Source organism: Sinohyriopsis cumingii, unplaced genomic scaffold, assembly GCF_028554795.1.
Source record: "Sinohyriopsis cumingii isolate HCF-2022 unplaced genomic scaffold, ASM2855479v2 utg001837l, whole genome shotgun sequence".
Taxonomy (NCBI): domain Eukaryota; kingdom Metazoa; phylum Mollusca; class Bivalvia; order Unionida; family Unionidae; genus Sinohyriopsis; species Sinohyriopsis cumingii.
In genome coordinates, this window is record NW_028316068.1 from 12,280 (window position 1) to 37,511 (window position 25,232).

Genomic DNA, 25,232 nt, shown 5'->3' on the forward strand with positions numbered 1-25,232 from the left:
AAAACAAAATCAGAGTCACCAGAACCTAAGCAGGTCTTAGGATATATTAAATATATCTTAATTACCAGAACCTAAATATGTCTCTTTGAATATTAAATATATCTTAATTACCAGAACCTAAATAGGTCTCTTTGAATATTAAATATATCTTAATTACCAGAACCTAAATAGGTCTCTTTGAATATTAAATATATCTTAATTACCAGAACCTAAATAGGTCTCTTTGAATATTAAATATATCTTAATTACCAGAACCTAAATAGATCTCTTTGAATATTAAATATATCTTAATTACCACAACATAAATAGGTCTCTTGGAACATTAAATATATATTAATTACCAGAACCTAAATAGGTCTCTTTGAATATTAAATATATCTTAATTACCAGAACATAAATAGGTCTCTTAGAACATTAAATATATCTTAATTACCAGAACCTAAGCAGGTCTTAGGGAATATTTAATATATATTCATATTCAGAACCTAAACAGATCTATGGGAAGTGTCAGGATATCTTAATTACCAGAACCTAAACAAATCTTAAGAACCATATCTTAATCACCAAAATCTAAGCTGGACTTAGGGACTATTCAGCATATTTTAATCTCCAGAACCAAAACTGGACCTTGCGACTATTCAGTATCTCTTAATCCCCAGAACCTGAACAGGCATAGGGGATTATTCAACCCTAATTTTATATCTATTTCGGCCTGGTTTGAGTAAAGGGATTTTATAGATACTTTTCTCACTCTGTAAACGTCGACAAGGACAAAACCTTGATCAAAAGTTCAAAAATAATTTTTTAATGGAACAAATTGTTATAATGGCTCGAAAATCTAATAAGGTCATCTACATATTACAAATAGTCGACTTAATTTCATTCCACTACATTATGCGATTCTTTTAATTTCATATTTTTAACATCATGTCAACAAAGGTTACAAATGTGTACAAAATGTAACTTACTAAAATGGCAAGAAAATCTAGTCAGGTTATTTCACATTAATATAAATATGCTTATATAACATCATTCGTCAACCTCAAGTGATTTCTTCCAGAATCTCTCTTACAAAGCTTTTGCAAACAATATCTGAGAAAAAAAGAGTAGCACCTGGTGTGCAAAAAGTAAAATAAAAAAGAATACCAGTTTCTAAAAACAAACCAGGTCTTGGAATTCACTCAAAGTATCTAAATATCCAGTATGATCCTGCTTGTGTGACAGCCAGACTGACGGATGGAGACCTAAATATAAGTGTAATATATACCAGTTAGTTTTTTAAATATAATTTTAATATATCATGGTTAGATACATTTATACTGAAATATCAATGCAGAATATAATAATTATGTAGGTATATACTGAAATATATATATAATCAGTGCAACATATAATAGTTAGGCACATATATACTGAAATATTAGTGTAATATATATAATAACTACATATAAAAAAATTTGAAATATAAATATTGCAACCCTAAAATTAACTACCGTGGATTTTGTACGAGTAACAATTGTCCATTTCTTCTGCTAGAGCATGAGACTTTCTACTCCATGAAGTATTCGCTCCAAACACGAGGCCATTGATTGTAAACGATTTAGGAATTAAACAACTTTTTTTGCAAATAACCATAAAATAATGTCCATTATTTCTTCCTAAAAAGGTTTTTCTTGTGGCCAGCCAGTTGTGAGGTTCCAGTTATTGCCCCACCTATATAATGATCAAATGTGGTCCACACCCTGTCCAAATTGAATATTAACGGTTGTATGTGTCACCAGCTTTTATCTCATAACCTATTTGAGGATCACACCTATTACCTTGATTTGTACTTGTTCTACAGTTTATGTGCTGTAATTTGTACGGTATTGTGAGGCTGAACTACCTCCTTGATAATTAATCCCAAAGCATCTACCCTATAACTTCAATTTTAATAATTACATATGCCTGTATAATCAATGCCAAACATGATGGTAATTCTTTATTCTAGTATGATTTCTTATTATTGCCTAATTATGTTGCTAAGGACGATTTTGTAATTTGAATGCTATTTCATTGACCAAATGCTCTACACAACTGAAAACATGGTATTTACAAATGTGACAACTCTAGCATGAAGCTGGTAGCAAGAGAAATTATGTGTACTTGTGGAAAATGACGTTATATTTTAAAAGTACTGGTATACAGTTCTTTATTTTCAGTATATAACCTAGTATGTAAGATAAGTTATCTCCCTTAGTTATAAATACACTAATGTTTGTCTGCAAGTTACATATTTCCTGAGTAGAAGGATGGTAATTGTAAACGAGATCACGCTAAATGAACTTATTTGTTTGTACTGGTGGAAGTAGGAAAATAAAGATTTATTCACTTGTCATAAAGATACCTATATCACCTGTATGGCAGTAGCGTGCTTCTATGTTCCGAGTTGGTAATGAATGGGTGTAGAACATGATATATGGAAACCATAATGCGTTTTGAGAACAGTATGGACTGGGTGGGGGTGGGGCAGATTCTTATGTTTTAAGGTGCACATTTATCGACATACAGCACATAACGTTATGATAGACACAAAGTCCTTAAATTTCCCTCTCTGGGACACCATGGAATTGACTACATATCAACAAGAAGAAAAACGGACTGATATTAACGTACAGAATTATTAATGTCAATAATTAAACCAGAAGTGATGCTTGACCGAAAGCACGGAAAGTAAATTATAGGTTACTGCATTTGTATGGGAAAATATGAACGAGTTTTGGGATGGAATACTGCACGACCTTGGTATATCCTTCCGACAAAACGAGTTCATATTTTCCCATACAAATGCAGTAACCTTTTTATTATATGCTCATGTTTTATTTTTATTCTACCTAAGGTTTAATTATATAAACACAATACACTACAAGAAATAACGTAAATGACTGTATGCCGCATTCCAAACGAAATACACAAGCGCATATTCATCATTACACAAATCAACATTATTACTGCGCACATAACTCCGCCCAGATAAATTTGAACTTAGTCGCGCGCTCGACATAACTTTCGAAAGAAAATGGCGTGTCTAGCTAAAATTGAAGTTTGGAGTCATATTGTAAACGAATGTGCATTGCAACAACTTTTCCATTTGATCTGGAATGAATAGATTTTTGTATTTTTTTCGATTCTAGAAAATTTCGTGATTATTGACTGGATTTGGATGTGACGATTCCACATGAAATACATGAGATTTAACAAGCTTGGGAGAAGCGTGTTGACATCTGTGTTTCTGTTTCTGTCATTGAATGTTTGAAATCATAATGTGGGGAAAAATATGAAGTCTTTCAATTGCAATTATCAAAAAGACGCTATGGAATTTAATGCCTATTTCATTTTGAGTGCATTAAGGAGGATGCAATTGCACTTACCATCGAAATTACAGCACAATTTCGAAATGTGTAATCCAGACTGAAAACCCATGACATGACTCATGTAATTCGGAGTTGCTGAATTAAGAAAATACATTTTGAGGAAATTCAGGATATAAACTGTAAGTATATTTTATTTTGCCATTCTTATCACCAGCTAAAGAAGATAGTATATGACTTGTCACTTGTATGTTATTTGTAAGGACCTTATCTTGCGTCTGTTGTATACTGTAGCTAGCCTAAATCCGAAACATTGTATCAACGCGGAATGTGCCAGCTGTTATGTGGCAGTCCACGAAACATCTGTTTTAGTTCATTCAGAAACAAATTTAAACAACCACAATGTAAAGAGCCTCTTGCGCGAGTGTACATGATTTCTGTACAAATCAAAAGTGCTGGCGTCTGCGTCCATTGCTTGTTTACAATAGAAAGTAGTTCCTTTATGCACGTGAATGCTATATGTGTATTGTCGCGCGAGTTTAGTATCGGGTAATACTGAACGATTCTGACAATGTAAAGTTAATGGGGGGGGCTCATGAGCATATAATAATTCATCATACTGTCTGTGAAAAGAAAATATTGACAACAGTCATTACCTATGAACAATTAGACAAAATGAATTTCACCTAAAGGCAATTACAGAGAATAAACTTCACCTAAGGACATTTGGACATAATGAACTGTAGTGAGTTTTACCCGTTACGAATTGTTCAGTGGGAGCGCATTAGGAGAAAAATTTGCATTAAAATTAGGAATATTACACGTTTTAAAGATAACGAATTTGACATATACATGCATCAAATGAATAGTTCTATAAACAAATTTACAGGACAATGGTGTTGTGGGTTTAACACCATTTTTCAGCACATAATAGTCTATACATGGCATCGAGTATATTAGATGGATTACAAACTCGGGAGAACCCACGGAAGAACCACCGACCCAAGGGGAAGCTACCGGCAAACATTCGCACATACCCCATTTTAGCCGAGCTAGAGACTCGAACCCGCAAAGACAGAGATGAGATGTCAGTGGTCCGTAAAGGTGAGAGCCTTAATCCACTTGATTACCCTGGGGCCCGTTGTAGAACAATTCTCCCGTCGTCAAGGTCGCATATGTTATAAAAATATCTCGTCACGACAATGACACTTACATCATAGACAATTCTTTATGTCGTTTTTAATTCGCTTGGAATAATTTTAAAAAATGGTGTAAATGTGATATTTACTAAACAATCAACTATTTAAGCATTATAAAGAATTTCCATTCAGAAGATATTAATTCATATGTGCTTACAAATCCTTTCAAAAATGTGAAGTTGTGTGTTTTGTATTATTTGTGTTAAGTAAATTTAGATACAGATTGCAGTAGATTATTTGAAGGGGGGGGGGGGGGGTTAATCCGCTATTATTCCATGCATGTATCTTCTATTAGTATATGCTGCATTTTCTATTCTGAATGATTCTATTTCGCATTTCTTATTTACGTACTAAACGAATATATAAGCATATAATTCAAATACATGCATAATGTTATGGATGTAATCCCCTCTATAGAGATGATTTGTATGTATTTAAAGCGTGTTACGAGCTACTTTTGCGTTGTTTCTTCCTGTTGTACCAAGAATTGTGGATGAATTTCACCCTCACTGGGCCTTTGCGCCATATTCCTTTAATTCATATTGCACACCCGCAGCCATCAAGTAATAAACAAACGCTCAAACACAAGTTTTGCATTTTTGTGAAAGTAGTAAATGCATTTTTATGAAAGTAATAATACTAATGCAAACACCTTTGGGAATTAATAACCCACCAAGTTCCTGTTATACACCATAAATTATGACTACTGAACTCTACCGTTAACATAACTATCATTATGGTCGGTTTAAAGACTTTATAACTTTGCAAAGGAGTTCTCAAATTAGAATCGTAAACCAGTTTACGGTCCATCTCAGTATGAAGGTCGTAAGATTTTTTTTCTTCAAGATCTGTCTTTCTAACGATCGTATGAATGATCCAAGGAAACCTTCTTGGATCAGGTCCTGGAGTACGATCATATTAATGATCAAGGAAACGTTGTTGGATCAGGGTCTGGAGCACGATCATATTAATGATCCAAAGAAACCTTCTCGGATCAAGGCCTGGAGTACGATCTTATTAATGATCCAAGGAAACCTTCTTGGATCAGGGTCTGGAATACAATCTTATTAATGATCCTAGGAAACCTTCTTGGATCAGGCTTTGGGGTACGATCTTATTAATGATCCCAGGGAACCTTCTTGGATCAGTGTCTGGTATACAATCTTATTAATGATCCTAGAAAAGCTTTTTGGATCAGGGCCTGGAATACGATCTTATTTATGAATGATATAAAGAAACTTTCTTGGATCAGGGTCTGAAAGACAATCGTATGAATGATTCGAGAAAAACTTCTGGGATCAGGTTCTGGAGTACTTATTTATGAATGATCTAAAGAAACCTTGGATCAAGGTCTGGAGAATGATCTTATAAATGATATAAAGAAACATTATTATTATTATTATTATTATTATTATACCACCACAACAACAACACGAAATTTTGATGAAGCTATAACTACGTGGAGTATAAGCAATTCTGTCAAAAATTTATTTTTTAAATTATTTTTATTTAATGAAAGCCGTTTAGTGAAATGAGAGAAAGGGATGAATAACTGTTACAGTCAATGTTATTTACCTGCAGGATTTATTGACAAAAGAAAACATAATATAATATGACGTAACAGAAAATAATGGAGTATAACATCCACAGGAATGATAAAGAAAACAATGGAAATATTAATATAATATATCAATGGAAATATTAATATAATATAGCAATGGAAATATTAATATAATATAGCAATAGAAATATTAGTACAATATAGCAATGGAAATATTTATATTTTATAGCAATGGAAATATTAATATAATATAGCAATGGAAATATTAATATTATATAGCAATGGAAATATTAATACAGTATAGCAATGGAAATATTAATATAATATACAATCTTAGCACAACTAGTCCGGTTTCATAATGATACAATACATTATTATTTTACAAGTCATTTTTCTGTGTTGGATTACTAATCTTATATATTATCTGCAATCATCATCATCATTATCATCATCATCATCATCATTTTCTGCGAGGAACAAGCTTGCGTGATTGTCGCTTCAGAATTAACTTAAGTCAAATATGCATGATTATTAAAAGAAAAGGAAATTAAGCAGATAAAATTACATTGTGTTAAAACGAATATAAGCATATTTAAGTTAATGATTTATGAGAGCGTGAGTTGTTCAACGAATAAATTTGAAGACAATTTAAAATAAGCGTATCTTGTAGGTGAAAGCTAGAAACCTAGAGAGGAAAATAGTTTGAATAATAGATAATAAACGTTTAAAATCTAAACAGAGCCCATATTATTTAAGTTGTTATAAATAATTTTTTGCTTTCCATGTTTAACTAAACTGCATGGAGATTTATTACACTATTCTAATGTCCAGTGTATTAGAAATAACAGAAGATGGACAAGAGCAGAATAAACAGTCTCAATCAGACAGGGACCACTTCAGAAGAAATTTATGAGGATAAGGAATCCATAAAAGATTACGGACTAAATTTATGGTGTCCATATATCAATCTATATCAATGAGGTCTGTTGGAATAACCATGCTAAACATTTAAGTAAGAAGTAATCAATTAAATTTTTCTGATGTATGCAAAATTTCTTCACCCGGCGATACCGTTAAAATAGATGTGAGCGAATTTACGTAATATATGTCTCCCTACCAGTGCACATTATCTATCTATCTATCTGTCTGTATGTGTGTCTGTCTGTCTATCTATCCGAATAGTCTAAAGCGCTCGCCTTTATCGATCACTTCAATCAATCAATAAATCAAGGAATGAATGAATGAATGAATCTTCCTGGTTCTTCCTCTACCAGTTACACTGTCCGCCTTACATAGCCCATACACTCAAAATAAATCCACTCAATAGAAATAGTATTCTTAAACGTTGTACCCTATACAGAGAGATATATAAACGTTGTACCCTATACAGAGAGATGTATAAAGGTTGTACCCTATACTGGGAGATGTATAAAAACTGGGGGAGCCAGATCATGGAATAAAAGGATACTGCTTGGAAAAAGAACTAAGTTCATGCTCATATATTAGTGGTTTGTTGAGGTAGGATACATATTAGGCTACAGAGCCATTGACTGTTTTGATCATCACGCTATCTTTTTCAGTGCAGCACGTTCACAACATAATAACCGCGTCAGTGCCAAAAACTTTGCGGCATTGCAATTACCCCAAATAATACACCCATAATCTGGGATTTGTAAAATAGAGTTATGGTAATCCTGTATGCTAGATTTCTTTTTCAGAAAAGGAATTTGAAATAATTTTCATGAGTACTATCTATCTGCTTCATTAGTAAAAATAAAAAGCAACAGATGTTATTAGCGTTGGTGTCGCAAGGAAGCTTGTTACCAATGAAGTAAAGCCAAATGTTATTGACTTGGTTTTCCCAGTGAAGAGTGTTATCAATCCAGTTACTTAACAATTTTTGAGATTATACAGAGGCGGGTTCAAAGTCATTGAGCATAAGTTTGAGTGCAGGGATTGTTAACAGTTTTTGAGTGGAGCCAGTTGTCATACAAGTACTTTTTTAATAGATTTATATGCATTTTATTATGCGTACATATCTTTGGAACTGACTAAATATCGGTCTATCGATGATAATGGACAATCGATGTTGAACTGCCCGAATGGTAGATATTAATGTCGTCAGATAATACATCGGAATTTGCGCATTTAAGACACAGAGGAAGATCATATATAAAGATTTGAAAAAGGACACGTCCAAAAATGGAGCCTTGCGGAACGCTACATTTTTAATGGTTCTGATGCTGATGAGTGGTATCCAGTTGTGACACTATGAGTCCTGTCTGTTAGGTAAGACTGGAGTACAGGGTGTCTAATAGTTAAAAACGGATACACTGCTAATTTCTTCATTAAAATATTCTGATCAACAACATCAAAGGCCTTTTTGAAATCTAGAAAGACAAATAACGTGAGTTTTCCTGCCTGAATACCAGACAGATGTTCGTCTATTACTAGTAGTTTGGTCAGGGCAGTTTTGTGTGAATACCGACTGAGATCGATTTATATTTACTCAAAGAGGGGATAAGCTTTTAGGAATGTTCTTTTCTTAAATGACGGCCATGAAAGAAATAGGTCTATAATGTGCTTGGTTATTTTGGATCTGCTTTTATGAATATAAAAATAGGTATTGGATTGCCTCAAGGCATCATGTAATATAATACACAAGTTTCTAAACTTTTACAGAAGAGAGCAGGAAGAGATTGCGCTGTACAATGTGCAGAAAGATTTAATATTTTGGCACTAAACTTATTTGGGTTAATAGTTTTTCGTATCAAGAATGTTAAATATGTACAAGCTATGGATCAAAGTATAACAAATTCAATATCAGAAGGTTCTAGTTTTGCTACAAAATCGGACAAGGAAGAAAAGTCGTGTTCTGCCGATTTGAGATATTCATTTATCCTCTGTGCAATTTTGTATGTAATATGTTAAGTTTGATCATTTACATTAATTTCATGTAGGATAGAGGAATAACTTGAAGTGTTATTGTCTCTGAAATGCTTCCAGATAAGCTTTATGTCTGCTTCATCAAAAATTACAATCAGAGTAATATTTTCTTTTAAATTTCTTGACAAGAGACATTGTCGTGTTTCGCCGTTTTATAATTCTGCCAATGCTGCTTTCGACAATAGAAATCATGCAATGTACAAGTTGTTACTATCACCGGTGTAACATTCTGTGTATGTGTGTGTGTGTGCGCGTGTCGCTTAAATCGTTTGGATTTTAATATCACATGTTTATTGAGGAGATAAACCTGTCAGATCAAACTTTTAGTGCATTGTCATGATGGAGTGAAAAAGTGCGTTCTCGGACGCTGAGAGATAGTTCATTAAAGATAAATATTTATCAAAACGATTGACTAATTTGTATACAGTATTTTCATGAGTATTTTTTTTTTATGAAATGAATTGAGCTAAGCAGGGTACAGTGATTTCAGATATGGACTGTAGGTGACTTGTGTAAACGCGCAACCAATGCGGATATGTGAGAAAGCTTGCCAGTAGGTCGGTAGTTCTTACCAGGTTTTCCCAGGTTCTTCCTCTATGCATTATCATGTGCTAAATTATAGCGTTAAACCCACAAAAACAACTTACGTAAATTTGATTAATTTTTATGAATTGTTGTTTGAGTTATAACAAGTTTGATAATATCCCAGTAGGTATCATGATCTTACATACTACCGAGTTAAAATATTCATGGAGGTCAGTTTCCTATCTTACACAGTAAAGGGCCGTTACTACTCACTCAAGGTAAATCGGTTGTTGTTGTTGTTATAGGGTTTAACGCCATTTTTCAGCACACAATAGGCTATACATGGCGGCCAGTATTAACGGTGGAGGAAAACCCCGGAAAACCTGCGGAAAGAACCACCGACCCACGAGAAGCTACTGGCAAGCTTTCTCACATACCCACATTGTCCGAATCCGAGACTCGAACCCACGCAGGGTAAATCGGTTATTCAAGAGTTGTAAAATTCAATGTCCTATTAAAATTCTCTCTCTTATGGAGCATTTGTAATAAAGACCTATGTCATTTCTTGACATATCGTTCATGGATTAAACCATCATTTTAGATGTGTTGGTAAAATTGTTAAGTTTTCCAACTAATAACCCTTGTCATGTCCTTGTATTACTTCTTATATTTGTGCAAAAGCTATTGTCAATCTCAGATCTAGATGAAACATGAAACATGGACAGATATTGAGGAACATAATCTGTATGATTTATTTATCATTTGTGATACCCTGTTCTATTCTCTTTGTTCTCACGTACGAAGGTAATCAAAAAGTCATGAAGATATTATTTGATTTGAAAATGTCATCATTCCCTTATCAGATATATATGTCTTTCACCACTTTCATTCTTTCGATGTTGTAAACGGCAAAAGTTCTTTGTATCTACTTCATATCAAATGACTCGAAGAAGGAATCTGGAATAGATAATGCATCAGGTCTCATCATAGGAACTGCTATTTATAAGTGTTGCTCAGTTTTAACAAGTATTGGAGTCTTGTGATGTAATGTTGTGTGGGATTAAAACAAGTATTGGAGTCTTGTGATATAATGTTGTGTGGGATTAAAACAAATATTGGAGTCTTGTGATGTAAAGATATGTGGGATTAATACAAGGATTGGAGTTCTTGTGATGTAATGATGTCTGGGATTAAAACAAGTATTGGAGTCTTGTGATGTAATCATGTCTGGGATTAAAACAAGTATTGGAGTATTGTTATGTAATGATGTGTGGGATGAAAACAAGTATTGGAGTATTGTTATGTAATGATGTGTGGGATTAAAACAAGTATTGGAGTATTGTTATGTAATGATGTGTGGGATTAAAACAAGTATTAGAATCTTGTGATGTAATGATGTGTGGGATTAACTCCTTGTATACTTTGTTGGATTTTCTTTAGTTTGTTAAGATTTCTGAATTTTCTATATATGAAACTATTTAATAGCTCTGAAATATAAAGAAATTTATAACCCAACTATTCACAAGCACCAGTCACATGAGCAATAAATATATTCCAGTATTTAACATGCTCCTTGTGGGTAGGGTGGTGAGTTTGGTGGAGATAACTAAGCTCTAGATGTTTTGGTTTCTCCAAAGTAGCGTGATATTTAGAAGAAAAGAATGCATCATGCATGCTGTGTAAGTACTAGGTTAAAATAGTCTTGTCTCAAAAAGTGTATTCGTGCAGTTTAATCGTTGTGTCATATTTTCCTTCTATTAAATCTGTAGTCTTCTGCAATTGCAGCCTTAGCTCGATCGTATCTTTTCATTGCTGCTCTTGCTTTATTGGAATCCAATACTAGTAACTCCAAGAACGCATTAGCTCCTACAGAAAGCATTCCTTTATCTGAGTGGTCTGAATAGATAGCGGGTTCATTTTTTGCCATGAAATTTACGGCAAACAAAATATATACATTTTCGGTAAATTACTGCATTAACGTACAGCTGAGTAAGTAAGCGCTTCTGCTATTGGGCAATTTATTATCCAGTTTTCGATATTATCCCTACACTGACCAGTCTAACAAAATAGTTCCAAATACATGTCCGCTTTACTTTGTTTTGTTCTGGTGATTTACTGAAGTCAGTCTAATATATGTCTTGATTGTAATTGAACTAAGTCCACTTTTCAGAAATGGATGTCAACGTGTTTGCAAGACGTAAAATTACCCATGCCCATGGAGCACTTACGGTGTCAAATCTTCAGTTTCGGGGTGCGCAGGTTTGACACGTTGTAAAGCTCTTTATAAAGACAAAATCAATGTTGCATTACATTGACATTTTTTTTAGAAAAGACCAAGAACTGGGATCCCTTGTAACGATACAAATTTCTGTCGATCTATGAAGAGCACATTAATTTGGGCCAGAGAACAATTAATTAGATTTATGATGAGAGGTGCTTGTTTTATCGCTATACTGCAATGATCTATAATGTCTGTGTCGTTTATTTAACCGTCAGAAAGACTAGAAAAGGGAAGGTTAACTTCGATTTTATGTCGGAACTGTCAGAATTTAGTTTTCCCAGAATCAGTTGTTTGGAAATCTAGAAGTCAGGCTGACCGCAATTTTTGGTGCTTAGTTATAACAGGCGGTATATATATTTAATCCTGACTGGTTACGCTAAATAAGGGGCGTGTTTCCCACACGAAATTTCATAGTTTAAATCGCCCAATCGAAAAACTCTAGTCAGCCTGCATTTTTCCTGCAAGAGAAAAAACATAAGGGACTCCGAGATTGAATTTGGAAGAAATTCTCTCGTAAAACATGTATCTAATGGACTAGATGTCGGAAAAGTTGACGGACACAGTTCGGCGGTAGAAGCTAACAAAGCTTGAAAGCACAAGGGGAAATAGCTCAATTGACGTATCCACGTACCTACTGATCCAAGTATATATTACGTATTTACATATCCACCTAGCCACACAAAGTTTGAGGGCGGAAAAAGGAAAAAGCAAAAGGACCTAGAGCAACAACCACATTGATGTTGGGGTGAACCGGAATAAGCAGGTTATGAAGTTGTACAAGGCAATTACATCGATTGTGCACTCGATTCTATGATGAACTAATTCTATAATTTAAACAGATATACAAATATATTTGTGTTTGAAATTCGATGAAAGATGTATTTAAAACAGAAGTGTATCTTCCTAATGTAATGTGTTATCATAGTTTTTTTTTAATTGATTAAATTGTTGTTTTTTCATATACGGGGGCTCGTATCATTCTGTTCCATATATCTGCTCAGATCTCTGTTTATTCCACCTATAAGTTTCACACATTATATTAATATATACTCGATCTGGCCAATACGACGAAGGCGATTATCTCCTAGATAACGAGAACCGAATAAAGCGGACACCTTGTAAGAAAGCATAATCCGCCAATCAACATCACCCAGCCAACAGCGGCACCGCTACACTTGTTAAACCGTAATGAATGTCGCGTATTAAAAAATTAATAAATATTAAAAATTCTGAACTAACCCCTGCCCTGAAATGATCAATCGGAACATCGCTCTGCAATTTTCGTCATGTTTTCGACGTAGTTGTAGGAATACACATATATTTGTTTGGTTTGGTAATTCACGTCTGTAACAGAAAAGGCCGACAAAGTTTATTTTTGTTTTTTTACTGTTTTCTTTAGCCACCACGAGGTGCACGCAAACAAAAGTAGTTTCGAATTTGATTTTAATGGCAGCGAATTAATTCTGGTGTGTCTTTGTCGACTTGACATTTAAAGATGAAATTGTTCCAAGTGTGGTAATGATTAGACCCCCATGGTTCCCACGCTTTTCTAAATATAAATTTCCAGGTCTTTTCCAGTTTTTTTCCAGGATGAAATTAATTTTTTCAAGGTTCGTTATGACCATTACCAAATGGAATTAAAGAACATTTTGGATTATAAAACATGTATTTTCCAAATCTAAGGACGTTTCTCCTTCAAGAGTGTCCAAAACATATATGTCAGAAAAGATGATCATGTACAAAACCACAAAATGAGTCACACGAAACAAATCTGACTATATTCCTATAAATTGGTATATAAAGCCATTCAATGTACAGAATGCAAATTCTAACTTTAGTTTCCTGACCTGCATTATGTTGCTTCGTGAGCATAAATTATGTTGTTGCCTTTCAAACCTTTAACTCTAAAGAATTCTAGAGCAATATATATGCATGTTATACAATGTAAACATTTCCTATCGCAGTATGAAAAAAAAAACCCAATAAATGCAAAGTATTAGAATCTTATCTTGTAATGAAAAAAGTTAAACCTGATTTTATGTGTGCCAATAAAATCTCAAACAAGATTTTTCAACCAACCTAAACTCCTTAAGACGATTTGGTTGAAAATTCCACCATTTAAAGACATTTACAAAAGGGTTGATTTAAATTTTGACAGAAGACCTTCAAAATTATATACTGTTGTATAAACAATGACTGAATTTTCTGTAAAACCAACTTGTCTTCTTGTAGTTCAATAAACCAGTCCCAAAACCTGTATAGTTTCGCACCAAAATTTATCTCACATATCCGAAATTTTTCTAATCTGGGTTTCATCCGAATATTCCAACCCCATTTTTCACATTTGGACATTTATGATGGAGTGTGGGTTCAGAGTAGTCCTACAGTGTAAGATATAGCACATGTTACTTTTGTTTCAGTGCTACGACGCACACAACATATATATCAGCGTAGAGGTCTTACATGTAAGACAAGGTTCAGAGCAACTGAAGTCTTAATATACCTCCCAGTTTGTTCGTACGTATCGAAATTTGGAATCTGCCGCCATCGTACGATAGCTTAAGAGCACGCCTAGCAAATTTAAACTATTATATCGACATATACCTGCATGAAATCAATAGGAAAACTATTTGTTTCCTCAAAAATGGCAAGTATTATAATGGTTATGTCTTTAATCCGCTGACAGACTAGATGAAGCTCGGCATAGATGAAATCTGACCCGGTACTTGCCATTTTGGTTAAGTCACATGACTTCACAAACCTCAAACAATGACATCGGAAGTCCAATAGTCACGTAATATCAACAACAAACTTCTTTTTAATGTTGTTGTACACAATTTATATTATATGAAATGAAAATCTTATACCTTTTGTAAAAACCAGAAATAACATATAATTATCAACATATTTATTTCGAGAACAACTACAAGAAACTTGGCCAGTCTGATTCATCAAGCAGAGAAGTCTGGTTCCCTGCTTCGTATGCTCCCTGCGCGAGAGAGCACATTTGGACGTGGTAGTCACGTGATACAACATAACTCTGGAAGTTGGTCTTGGAATAAATAGAGAACTTTGTACTCTTTCGTTTTTTTGTATTTTTATTACAGCCAGTATAAGACATTTTTTATTTAAATAAAAATTCTACAATATTTGAAAATGATGGTTGTGAGATTATGAGTGCCAAATTTCATCAACGAGTTAGTTTTATTGTCTTTCAGCAGATACTCGCAATTTCCGACAAAATAAATAATTTTCATATCGATTTCATGCAGGTATAACTCGATTTAACAACGTTTAAGTTTGCTAGCCCATCCGCTAAATGGCTATGCTTTTAACGCCACCATGTTGGCCAGGGGCCCCGAGTGGCCGAGTGGTGTAAAGCGCTCTGCGTTCCATATCACTGCCATCTCACCTCTGTCTGCGTGGATTCGAGTCTCAGATTCAGCCAATGTAGGTATGCGAGAAAGCTTGCCAGTAGCTTTTCGTGGGTCGGTGGTTCTTCTCGGGTTCTTCCATCACCATTAATACTGGCCGCCATGCATAGCCTATCGTGCGCTGAAAAATGGCGTTAAACCCCACAACAACAACAAAAACAACAACCATTTTGGCCTCTTATGATACTAGACTGGTTTTCATACCTTCCATATAAAAAAGATACAGATATCGATCTGTTTGTGAAACAAAAGTCTACTAGACAAATCTCATCGACTGAGCATTTGAATTATCTGAATAAATATACTTATGGCAAGCACCCAAATGAACCATACTGCAACCTCCTAATATTCTGGTTAAAACTGGATAAATTTAACTCACGATCAGTTCAGTTACGACTCAGTTACGTAATTTTTTTTATGGCGTCAAGTTGTTGAGAAAAATTCCTGGGTTTTTCCCAACTTTCGTCAATATTTGCAAAATTCAAGGACTTTTCACGGTCGGGAAAAAAAAAAAATTTCTCCCGATAGTGTGGGAACTCTGGACCCCGATTGGAACATCGCTTGGCCGTTTCAGTAAAGTCGATAAATGGTCTCCGAAGGAGTTGTAGAAATACACAAAAATAAGATGGATTTTGGCGATTCGACTCTAGCAGAGTACACCACTTATGTTGCGACAGAAAAAAGCAAATACTGTTCCAGTTCTGACTTTGACTCCTTCCGCCACCATATAATGTCATGCCACCAAAATTAGCACACAGTATAGTTGTCACTGACGGCGAATTTCATCCGATATTTCTTTCTCAACTTGACGGAAAAGGCCGAGGATATTTTTATTGTCTGGGGAATAAACATACTTCAGTCGAAAGCCTGCTTGGGTATTTTGGTGAAATCAACAAATAACCTCCGATGTAGTTGTAAAACTACACAAAAATTGTTGTTTGTTCCTTTGTCCCCCGCAGTGTGTACCATATATGTTGCAACATTAAAGACCGACATCTTATCAGCGAATAAAATCGCTGACCCAACGATAAACCAAATTATTCACCAGCCGCATAAGCAAATATCTCAAAGAACAGTGCGAGAGTCTGGCTGATAGAAATTAGACCTTGGAAAAATACCCCCAAAACGAGGCTAACTTCATTTTTGGGGCGCTAAGAGGTGCTGTTGAAATAAATTGAATTTAATTAATAATTAATTTTTTTAAAATATATATTAGCGTAACATGGACGCCCGCACATAGTGGAAAGAGGAGTGGGCACTTGTCAATCCCCAAAAATCACCCCGGATTTCTAGCAACTTATATCGGTAATAATTCGTTTTGTTGTTGCTGCTTTTAATCATTTTTAACATATTCGTTTTATCATGAAAATGGTAGCTTTCACAATGACACGCTAAATCAGTCGAATCAGGCTGTCTTGATTGTGTATCGAACCTGCGACGCTTTAATTAGGACTCACTGTACAAAGGATATGTAAGAATGGGGTACCAGTCTAGAAATGCGTGAACATAAAATAGGGTTAAATGGAGGTCAGTTTCCTGTCTTACACAGTAAAAGGCCGTTGCTACTCACTCAAGGTAAATCGGTTGTTGTTGTTGTTATAGGGTTTAACGTCATCTTTCAGCGCAAGATAGGCTATACATGGCGGCCAGTATTAATGGTGGAGGAAGAACCCGGGAAACCCCGGAAAGAACCACCGACCCACGAGAACTACCGGCAAGCTTTCTCACATATCCACATTGGCTGAGCCCGAGACTCAAACCCACGCAGACAGGTGAGATGGCAGTGATCCGTGACGGAGATCACTTTTGACCACTCGGGGCCCCTATAAATAGAGTATATATGTGTCTGACCTGTCAGGCTTGGTTGATAATGAAAGTAAACTTTTTAGTGAAAATAATCTTTTTAGACTTCATCTTAGTTGTAGTTGAAAAGAAAACGGAGTTTGTTTTACTGATGGAATTTCAGAAATTTTACAGACTTGAGTTTGAAAAAAAACTAACTGCTAAAATTAGCACGTGACCTTTTCTTGAGAAAAAAAACGTTTGAATGACATGTATTTTTCGAAAATGCCACGGGGGCTCGCATGTTCTTTTTAAAAAAAAATTAAACTGAAGCTGTCGTCAAGCATATGTCTTCACTGATAAATATAGGTTTGCATTCAGAAATGTAAAGCTATAGAATTTGTAATATAATGATATTTGCATAAGTTTTTTTGGGGGGAGCTAGGATACTGCCGTCATATTACGAGTCTGACGCGACCACTGCTGGTAGCTGAATGAATGCTGTTATCAGACCCTCCTACACTAAGCTCTCAAACAACGCGTTAGCATGATTAAACGAGACTATCCCACGCCACGTTTATTACATTCTATTGCGAAAGGATAAAAATCGAAGCAACCCGGTTGAACAAGGCTAAAGGTGGCGCTCTTTAAACAAGATGGACGCACAGAAAGAAAGTTTGCTAGGTCAAGGCGATAGTTCAGTACCGAACAGCCATGATGCCACATTCATAAACGAAGAAGATTTTAGTATAAATAGGAAAGAGGAAACTGTCCGAAGCCCAAGAACCTTTGTAATAAACCGCGTACACCGACCGCCTTCTGATGAAAGGTAAAGAGACACTCGAAATAGCCTCGGCCTTTTCTGTCCTGGGTCTATTATAAATCGTACGTCCAGCCTTTTGATTCGAAAGCTTTTACCTGGCACAATTACAATATAGCTGATGATCATTTAATCCAATCCTACCATACAATTTTAAAACCAAAGCGTGTTCCGTCAGTACAAACTTTTGTCATTTGAAAAATAACAGTTGTCAGGAGTGATTGCATTGTTAAAGCCATGTTATATTTAGGAGTGGGAGTAACCTAATTAACATTGTGAGGGGATGGTTGTGACGCAGATACCTGCGCTGGTAAAAATTAAAAATTAAAAGTCGGCGCACCTATACTGTATACAACACGCAAGGTAAAATTAAAATGAGGAGGACGAAACTATCGTCGTAAAATTATATGCATCATAAAATTGCCATGTTTGTAAAATAAAGACAATACATGTTTCATTTTTTGTTGTTGTTTAAATTGTGTTAGAAACAATGCAGCCTGAATAAAAATGGCTTAATAGTATGTCTATAAAATTCGTAATTTAGTATCATTTAAAATATCAGTGCTTTTACCACATTTAAAAGAAGAAATGAAGAAGACATCATTATTATTATTATTGTTAAATATTATTATTATTATTATTCATACAGTATCAATAGTGAAAACGTTCAGATGACAATATTTTTTAAACCAAATCTGTGATGAATGCAAGTAAAAATAGAAATAACATTGTAAAATAATATATTTTTAAAGGAATTTACAATTATGAATTTTTTTAAGACCTTCAAATCGAGAAATGTAATAATAATAACAATAACTTTGTTTGTTTATCAGACTTAAGATTATTTGAGTTGGAATAATAATAATGTTTACTTTACATATTTTTAAACCATGTTAGGTGAATTACTAGCATGCTAAATTGCATCCAGATATGAATTAAATGTATTTCTATGTAGAGTTTCCCTTAGTCTTTAAAAGGCATGGTAATCTGAAGGGCAGATTTCTTTTATCACGTATGAAGCATTAAGTTTACAGTAATAATAATAGTAATAATAATAAATACTGATAACATTTTATTATTATTGTTATTATTATTCCATGATTAAATTGAATGGATCCTTTTAGGAGGAATGTTTCAGCACAATAAATAGGTTCTATTTTTTATGATCTTTATAGTATCTGTAAGTAGCATAGAGAGCTTTAATTGTAAGTAGTCAAGTCACACATTTGATTATAATTTATATCATCATCTTATACAAATAGAAAACATTGAATCAGATAGCTCGTGTTGATGTAGTTTGACAGACGGCAGCCTATACATGTTGCAAAATACAAACACTGCTTATTAATATTTACAAATTACATGTTTGCAAGATTTGAATTCCATAAATGTTGCAGTTTCCTATTGCACTGGTTCTAAAATTCGGATAAGTAGGAAGGTTTTTTTTATACATATTTTTTTATTATAATGATTAGTATATAGATAGTGCACTACGTGTTTTACATACTGTGCAAAAAAGAGGCTCAGTTAGAGGCAAAAATCAATTTTGGGAATTTGTTTTTACTTTTTTTTTTAAACCCTTTTTGTGGCCTAAATTACAGATAGACAAATAACTATGTTATAGTATTGTATTAAAGTCATTGACATGCATTTGTGCTAGACATTTACACTTCACTCTTGCAATAATGATACAAATAATTTTGAAACTTTAATACTTTTTATGTATTAAGTTTGTCGTTAAGTTGCTATAGCAACTCAGTTTGATACTCATGCAGCAGCTGTAACTTTCATTTGCTTTGTAGCATCTAGTGTATGAGCAATAATCATTGAATAATTTGGAATAAAGACCATACCACAATTCAAGTTGCAGATACAATTCCTGTAATCCTATCAACTCAATGGCATGTTATGATCTTGTTCATTGACTGGACACACCACCAAGAGCAGTTTAAATAAACAAAAACCTCCTTTATGCATCATCATTGGACACAATGAATAGCCTCCCCTTAGGCACTGATGCTTACAATCTTAGAAATTATATCATGCAGCTGTTTTTGTTTCACAGGACAGTTTAAGTTGAGATGATAATTCCTTTAATCAGACTGGCTCAGTGGCATGTAAAATGCTGTTAATGTGTGGATATAATGTTGTGAGTGGGTCAGATAAAGAAATGCCTCTGTTGCTTACCATCGTAGAAATTACATCACACACACATAAGCATCCATTTGTTAGTGAGACACAAAAAGGGACATTTCCAACCAAAAAAGGCATAGCAAGATTTAAAATTTTGTGTAGCATGGAAATAAAAAGTGTGATGTAGAAATAAAACAGTATGGTATAACGTGGCTTGTGAGGAACACTGTCTAGGTGTGAAGTATTTGGCATATAATGTAAAATGGTAAAATCTATAATATACTTTTATGATTTAAAGAATATTGGTACTGTAGTTTTGTAGTTAAATTTCTTATCCAGTGAAAGCAACCGTGTCATAACCATCCATGACCACTCCAGTAGCCTAGTGGTTAGAGTGCCCACCTTGGACGTGGGAGGTTGCAGGTTTGAACCCCATCCAAGTCATTCCAAAGACTTTTAAATGGTACTAACAACTGTCTCACTAGCACTCAGCATTAACAGGTTAGTGTTAGTTCTGGTCGGCCTGGTGTCAGGATAATGTGACTGGGTGGGACATCATGCTACATGTCTGTGGCATGGTGCCCCAGTGCTAGACATTGCTATAAACGTTCACAGTGCAGACATTATAGTGATGTGACTGAATTTGTTTTAAAGCTATTTTAAAAATCCAGATCACACACACACTCATCAAACTAAAAATAGCATGGTTTTAACTTTGCAGTTGATAATTTTATTTTTTTCAATTACAAAAGTTTGCATTGACAGAACAAGGTTTGGTTTGAAATTTATAAGGTACAAAGAGATTAAATAATTTTAAGCTAGACTAATTGTGCCAGGTAAATACTTTTGAAGGCAGAAGGTGAGGTACGAGTCATAATGGACCAGAGGCAGACGGTTGTAGTTATTTGACTCAAGCTCATGTCAGAAGGGGATGTTATGAATGTTTAAATAGGGTTAGAGGATGCTTACAGCTACATTCCTTTAGGGATATGGGCTATAACTGGAGGGATTGGTATTATAGTGGCAGTTAGGGCAATCAAAATATTCTCTGCCCTAGAGAAGGAATGAGGGAGGAATCTGGCCAGAACAGCATTCTGTACCCCATGTTATGTTCAAGTTTCCGCATTAAAAAGTATTAAAAATCTCAAGTACATCTCATACTGATTATTAAGGTGTGTGCAGTACCATTTCAGCTATATATGACTGCATTTACCGTTTAATGTTATTAAGTTGATTATATGCTCATTTTTTTCTCTGTTAACTTTACATTATCAGAATCGTTCAATATTTTACGATATTGCACACCTTCATATTGCACCCACGCACTGGACATGTGTGCCCAATAGTGTATTAGGAACAGCTTTGTAAACAAATCATGTATTTTCGCATAGTAGACGCAATACGTTTTGGTTGATTAAATTTGTTTCTGAATGAACTAAAGCAGATGTTTTGTGGACTGCAACATACCAACTGTTTTGCTACTTTCCACGTTAACTTTTTGATACACTGTTTCAGATTTTGCTTGGTACTTACAAATAACATGCAAGCTATAAAGCCATAAACTGTCGTCCTTTAGCTGGTGATAAGAATGGCAAAAGAAATACTTAGTTTTACATCCAGAATTTCCTCAAAATGTACTTTCTTAGTTCTGCAAATCCGAATTACGTGAGCTATGTCATGAGATCTCAAGCTTGATAATCAAGTCGATTACACATTTCGAAATTGTACTGTAATTTCCACTATATTCCAAGTGCAATTACATCTTCCTTACTGTACTCAAAATGAAATAAACATTAAATTCAATAGTGTCTTTTTGATAATTGCAATTGAAACACTTCATATTTTCCCCACATGATGATTTCAAATAGTCAGTGACAAAACAAACACACTTGCAAATGTAAATACGCTTCTCCAGCGCCAACATGGCATTGCTGGATAAAGTTTGAGATTTTTGAACATTTGAAAATACTAGAGACAACATGTCCACAGTAAATCACAGGCTGCATTTTCAGTTGTTCATGGCTCACACCTGCACAAGGTTGTATGCTGGTCTTGAATTCTGGCTTCTGTTCAAGGCAAGTCCATTACATTACTATGGTAGGAGTTGGCTGTCTTGGCAAGCCCATTACATTAGAATGCTAGGGATTGTGTTACCAAGTCAAGCCCATTACATTATTATGCATGGGGATGTGTTGCCAAGGCAAGCCCATTACATTATTATGGTAGGAGTTGGCTGTCTTGGCAAGCTCATTAAATTAGAATACATGGGGTTGTGTTACCAAGGCAAGCCCATTACATTATTATGATAGGGGTTGTGCTGCCAAGGTAAGCTCATTACATTACTAAATTAGGGGTTGTCTTGCGAAGGCAAGCCCATTACATTAGAATGTATGGAGTTGTGTTACCAAGGCAAGCTGATTACATTAGAATGCTAGGGGTTGTGTTACCAAGCCAAGCCCATTACATTATTATGATAGGGGTTGTGCTGCCAAGGTAAGCTCATTACATTACTAAATATGGGGTTGTCTTGCGAAGTCAAGCACATTACATTAAAATGCTAGGGGTTGTGTTACCAAGGCAAGCTGATTACATTAGAATGCTAGGGGTTGTGTTACCAAGGCAAGCCCATTAAATTAAAATACTAGGGGCTGTGTTACCAAGGCAAGCCATTTATGTTGGTATGATAGGGGTTGTGCTGCTAAGGTAAGCACATTACATTAGTATATTAGGGTTTGTCTTGCCAAGGCAAGCCCATTTCATTAGTATGGTAGGGGTTGGCTGCCTTGGCAAGCCCATTGCATTAGAATATATGGGGTTGTATTACCAGACAAGCCCATTACATTAAAATGCTAGGGGTTGTGTTACCAAGGTAAGCCCATTACATTAGTATGTTAGGAGTTGTATTGCCAAGGCAAGCCCATTACATTATAATGATAGGGGCTGTGTTACGAATGCAAAGCCATTACATTAGAATGCTAGGGCTGTATTGCCAAGGCAAGCCCATTACATTATTATGCTAGGGGATGTGTTGCCAAGGCAAGCCCATTACATTATTATGCTAGGAGATGTGTTGCCATGGCAAGACAGCTAATGTTTCCACCCAGAATATAATTGAAATAAACTTTGTTCTTGTTTGCATTGATTACATGATATTGACTGATTCTTTCTGGAAGTCAGGGTCATCAGCATTACTCCCCCCCCCACCAATTCTTTTTATAAATTGGAAATTTAAAGGTTATCATGGGTTATACCCAATTCCCTTCACATTTTTTTGAGTGACTCAATCAGTCTTTGATTGATAATAGTTATCATAATTAGGAAGAAGAAACTATGATACTTAGCGTAAGTTAGTATGGACTCTGCACACTTATGTAACAAATAATCGAATCATAAACATAGGAGAAAAGTTTAAAGAACACATACGTGATCATGGCCATGCAATTGGTGACTAACTTATCCCCAATGCCAGTGGAAATTTGCTGCATCAGTTAACTCAACGGTGTCTGAAAATGGTACTGGCTCCGTCCTGTCCATCATGAATTGTGCCCGACTTCCGGTCTTCCAAATGTTTTACCTGGTCCAAATATCTAAAAAGGGGTGGCAAGGGTCAGAGGAAACTCGGACTAGCAACTTCGTTCGTTAAATTATAGCGGTGGTTTTGAGTTCCATTGTATGTGTCGGTGTTTTTTAAATTTTATCTGTTGAATTGCACAATTGTGAATGAAATTTAATGTTGTGTGTCAAGAATTCCAGTTTCACACGATGAATCAAACTGTTTGCGTTGAAAGTTCCATTTCATGTGTCGCATTTTTAAATCGCATTTGTGGAAATAGTCAGCAGTTGCTGAAAATTTAAGTTTGTATGTCGAGCTTTTAGATTTTGAATTACACAGCGGTGGTTGAAAGTTCAGTGTTGTATGTCGATAATTCCCTTTTCACAAGTTGGATCAAATTATTTCTTTTGAAAATATATGAGGTGATTTTACATTTTCTCTGTTAAATTAGACAGTGGTTGTTAAATGTTCCATTTCCCGTGTCAGACAATACCCATAATTTTGAAAGACGTTTTGTATGTATGGGTTCTCGGACGAAATGACACCACCACCCCAACAACAAAAAGAAAGAAAATAATTCCTGCCTTAACAGAGTCTCCAATGACTTTATTACATTTATATTTGTTTCCATTTAAATTTCGTACCTGAAATCCTTATATTGAGGGGATGCCTTCATATTTTCTATGGTGGTGGTGTTCCTCCCGCATTGTCTGTAGATGCATCTAAGTAAGTACACGAATATTAGCTAAAAGTGGAACACTCTAATGTTATTTGTACCTTTCAGTACCTCACTGAGTTTTATTTTATGGCCCATGCTAGTAGGAAGCGCGAGCTATTAGTCACTTTTCCGACAGCGGCATGTGCGTTGTCAACAGTTCAAGTTTTCACAGTTTTTAATCTCTGTACATTTTATAATGTTTCACACGTCCATCATACTTGGCTTAAATAATTGTGACTCTGAAACAATTCACTCTGCAACATCCCTACTAACATTTTACTTAGCATAAAAAGTATGACTCGACAACAAATCATTCTACAGCATGCTGACTAACTTCTTTTTGGCATAAATAATTACGACCTTAAGATAGTTGATTCTATAACGTGCTTACCAGCCCCTTTTACCTTGGGTTTAAGTTAACAAAATTTGCGTTTATGATTTGGTTGGTTTTTGCTAATATTTTATGTTCTCCTTAACAGATTATCATCAAACTTGGCATTGGTCATTAAAAAAACTAACACAATTAATTCTGCGATATTTTTGCTCACCACTATAACCACGGATACATGGTTACAACCGTATAAAGATGACAATAAGGTTTTGGTTAAGGTGTTTTTATTTGTTTTTATTTCCTAAACTCGTTGATGGATTTGTCCATATTTGGAATGAGCCATAATAAAGTTAAGACTTCATTTGTTGACATGCACACTTGATCTTTGGCATTAGGGTCATGGTCACAATCGTATAAAATTTGGATTCAAGTCTTTTAAGTTGTTGTCGTGTTTCTTTTTTAGTTATATTTCCGGAATCACTGGAATCATCCCATTGCTCCTTGGGTCACAGCCATATAGAAAAATTGCATTAATGTTTCTGTTAAAGTTTTGGTTTATTTTCATTCACTTTTATTTCCGAAACACCATTATGTATGCC

At 34.8% G+C, this 25,232-nt stretch overlaps 1 protein-coding gene and 1 long non-coding RNA gene across 5 annotated transcripts in view; one reads left to right on the forward strand and one right to left on the reverse strand.

Moving 5' to 3' along the window:
• Positions 1 to 839: 839 nt before the first annotated feature.
• Positions 840 to 24,542, reverse strand: LOC149771453 (uncharacterized). Its single transcript, XR_016418282.1, has 3 exons — positions 24,229 to 24,542; positions 23,455 to 23,618; positions 840 to 1,244 (listed from the first exon to the last, which is right to left on the reverse strand). It is a non-coding gene; the product is annotated as an uncharacterized LOC149771453 (long non-coding RNA).
• LOC149771454 (potassium channel subfamily T member 2-like) overlaps positions 17,707 to 25,232 on the forward strand; it is a 274,764-nt gene continuing 267,238 nt past the window's right edge. For all 4 annotated transcript variants that reach the window (XM_089948424.1, XM_089948427.1, XM_089948425.1 and 1 more), the window contains exon 1: positions 17,707 to 17,907. In XM_089948424.1, the coding sequence (XP_089804550.1) occupies positions 17,735 to 17,907 (173 nt within the window). In that variant the 5' untranslated portion in view covers positions 17,707 to 17,734. The remainder of the gene's footprint in view (positions 17,908 to 25,232) is intronic.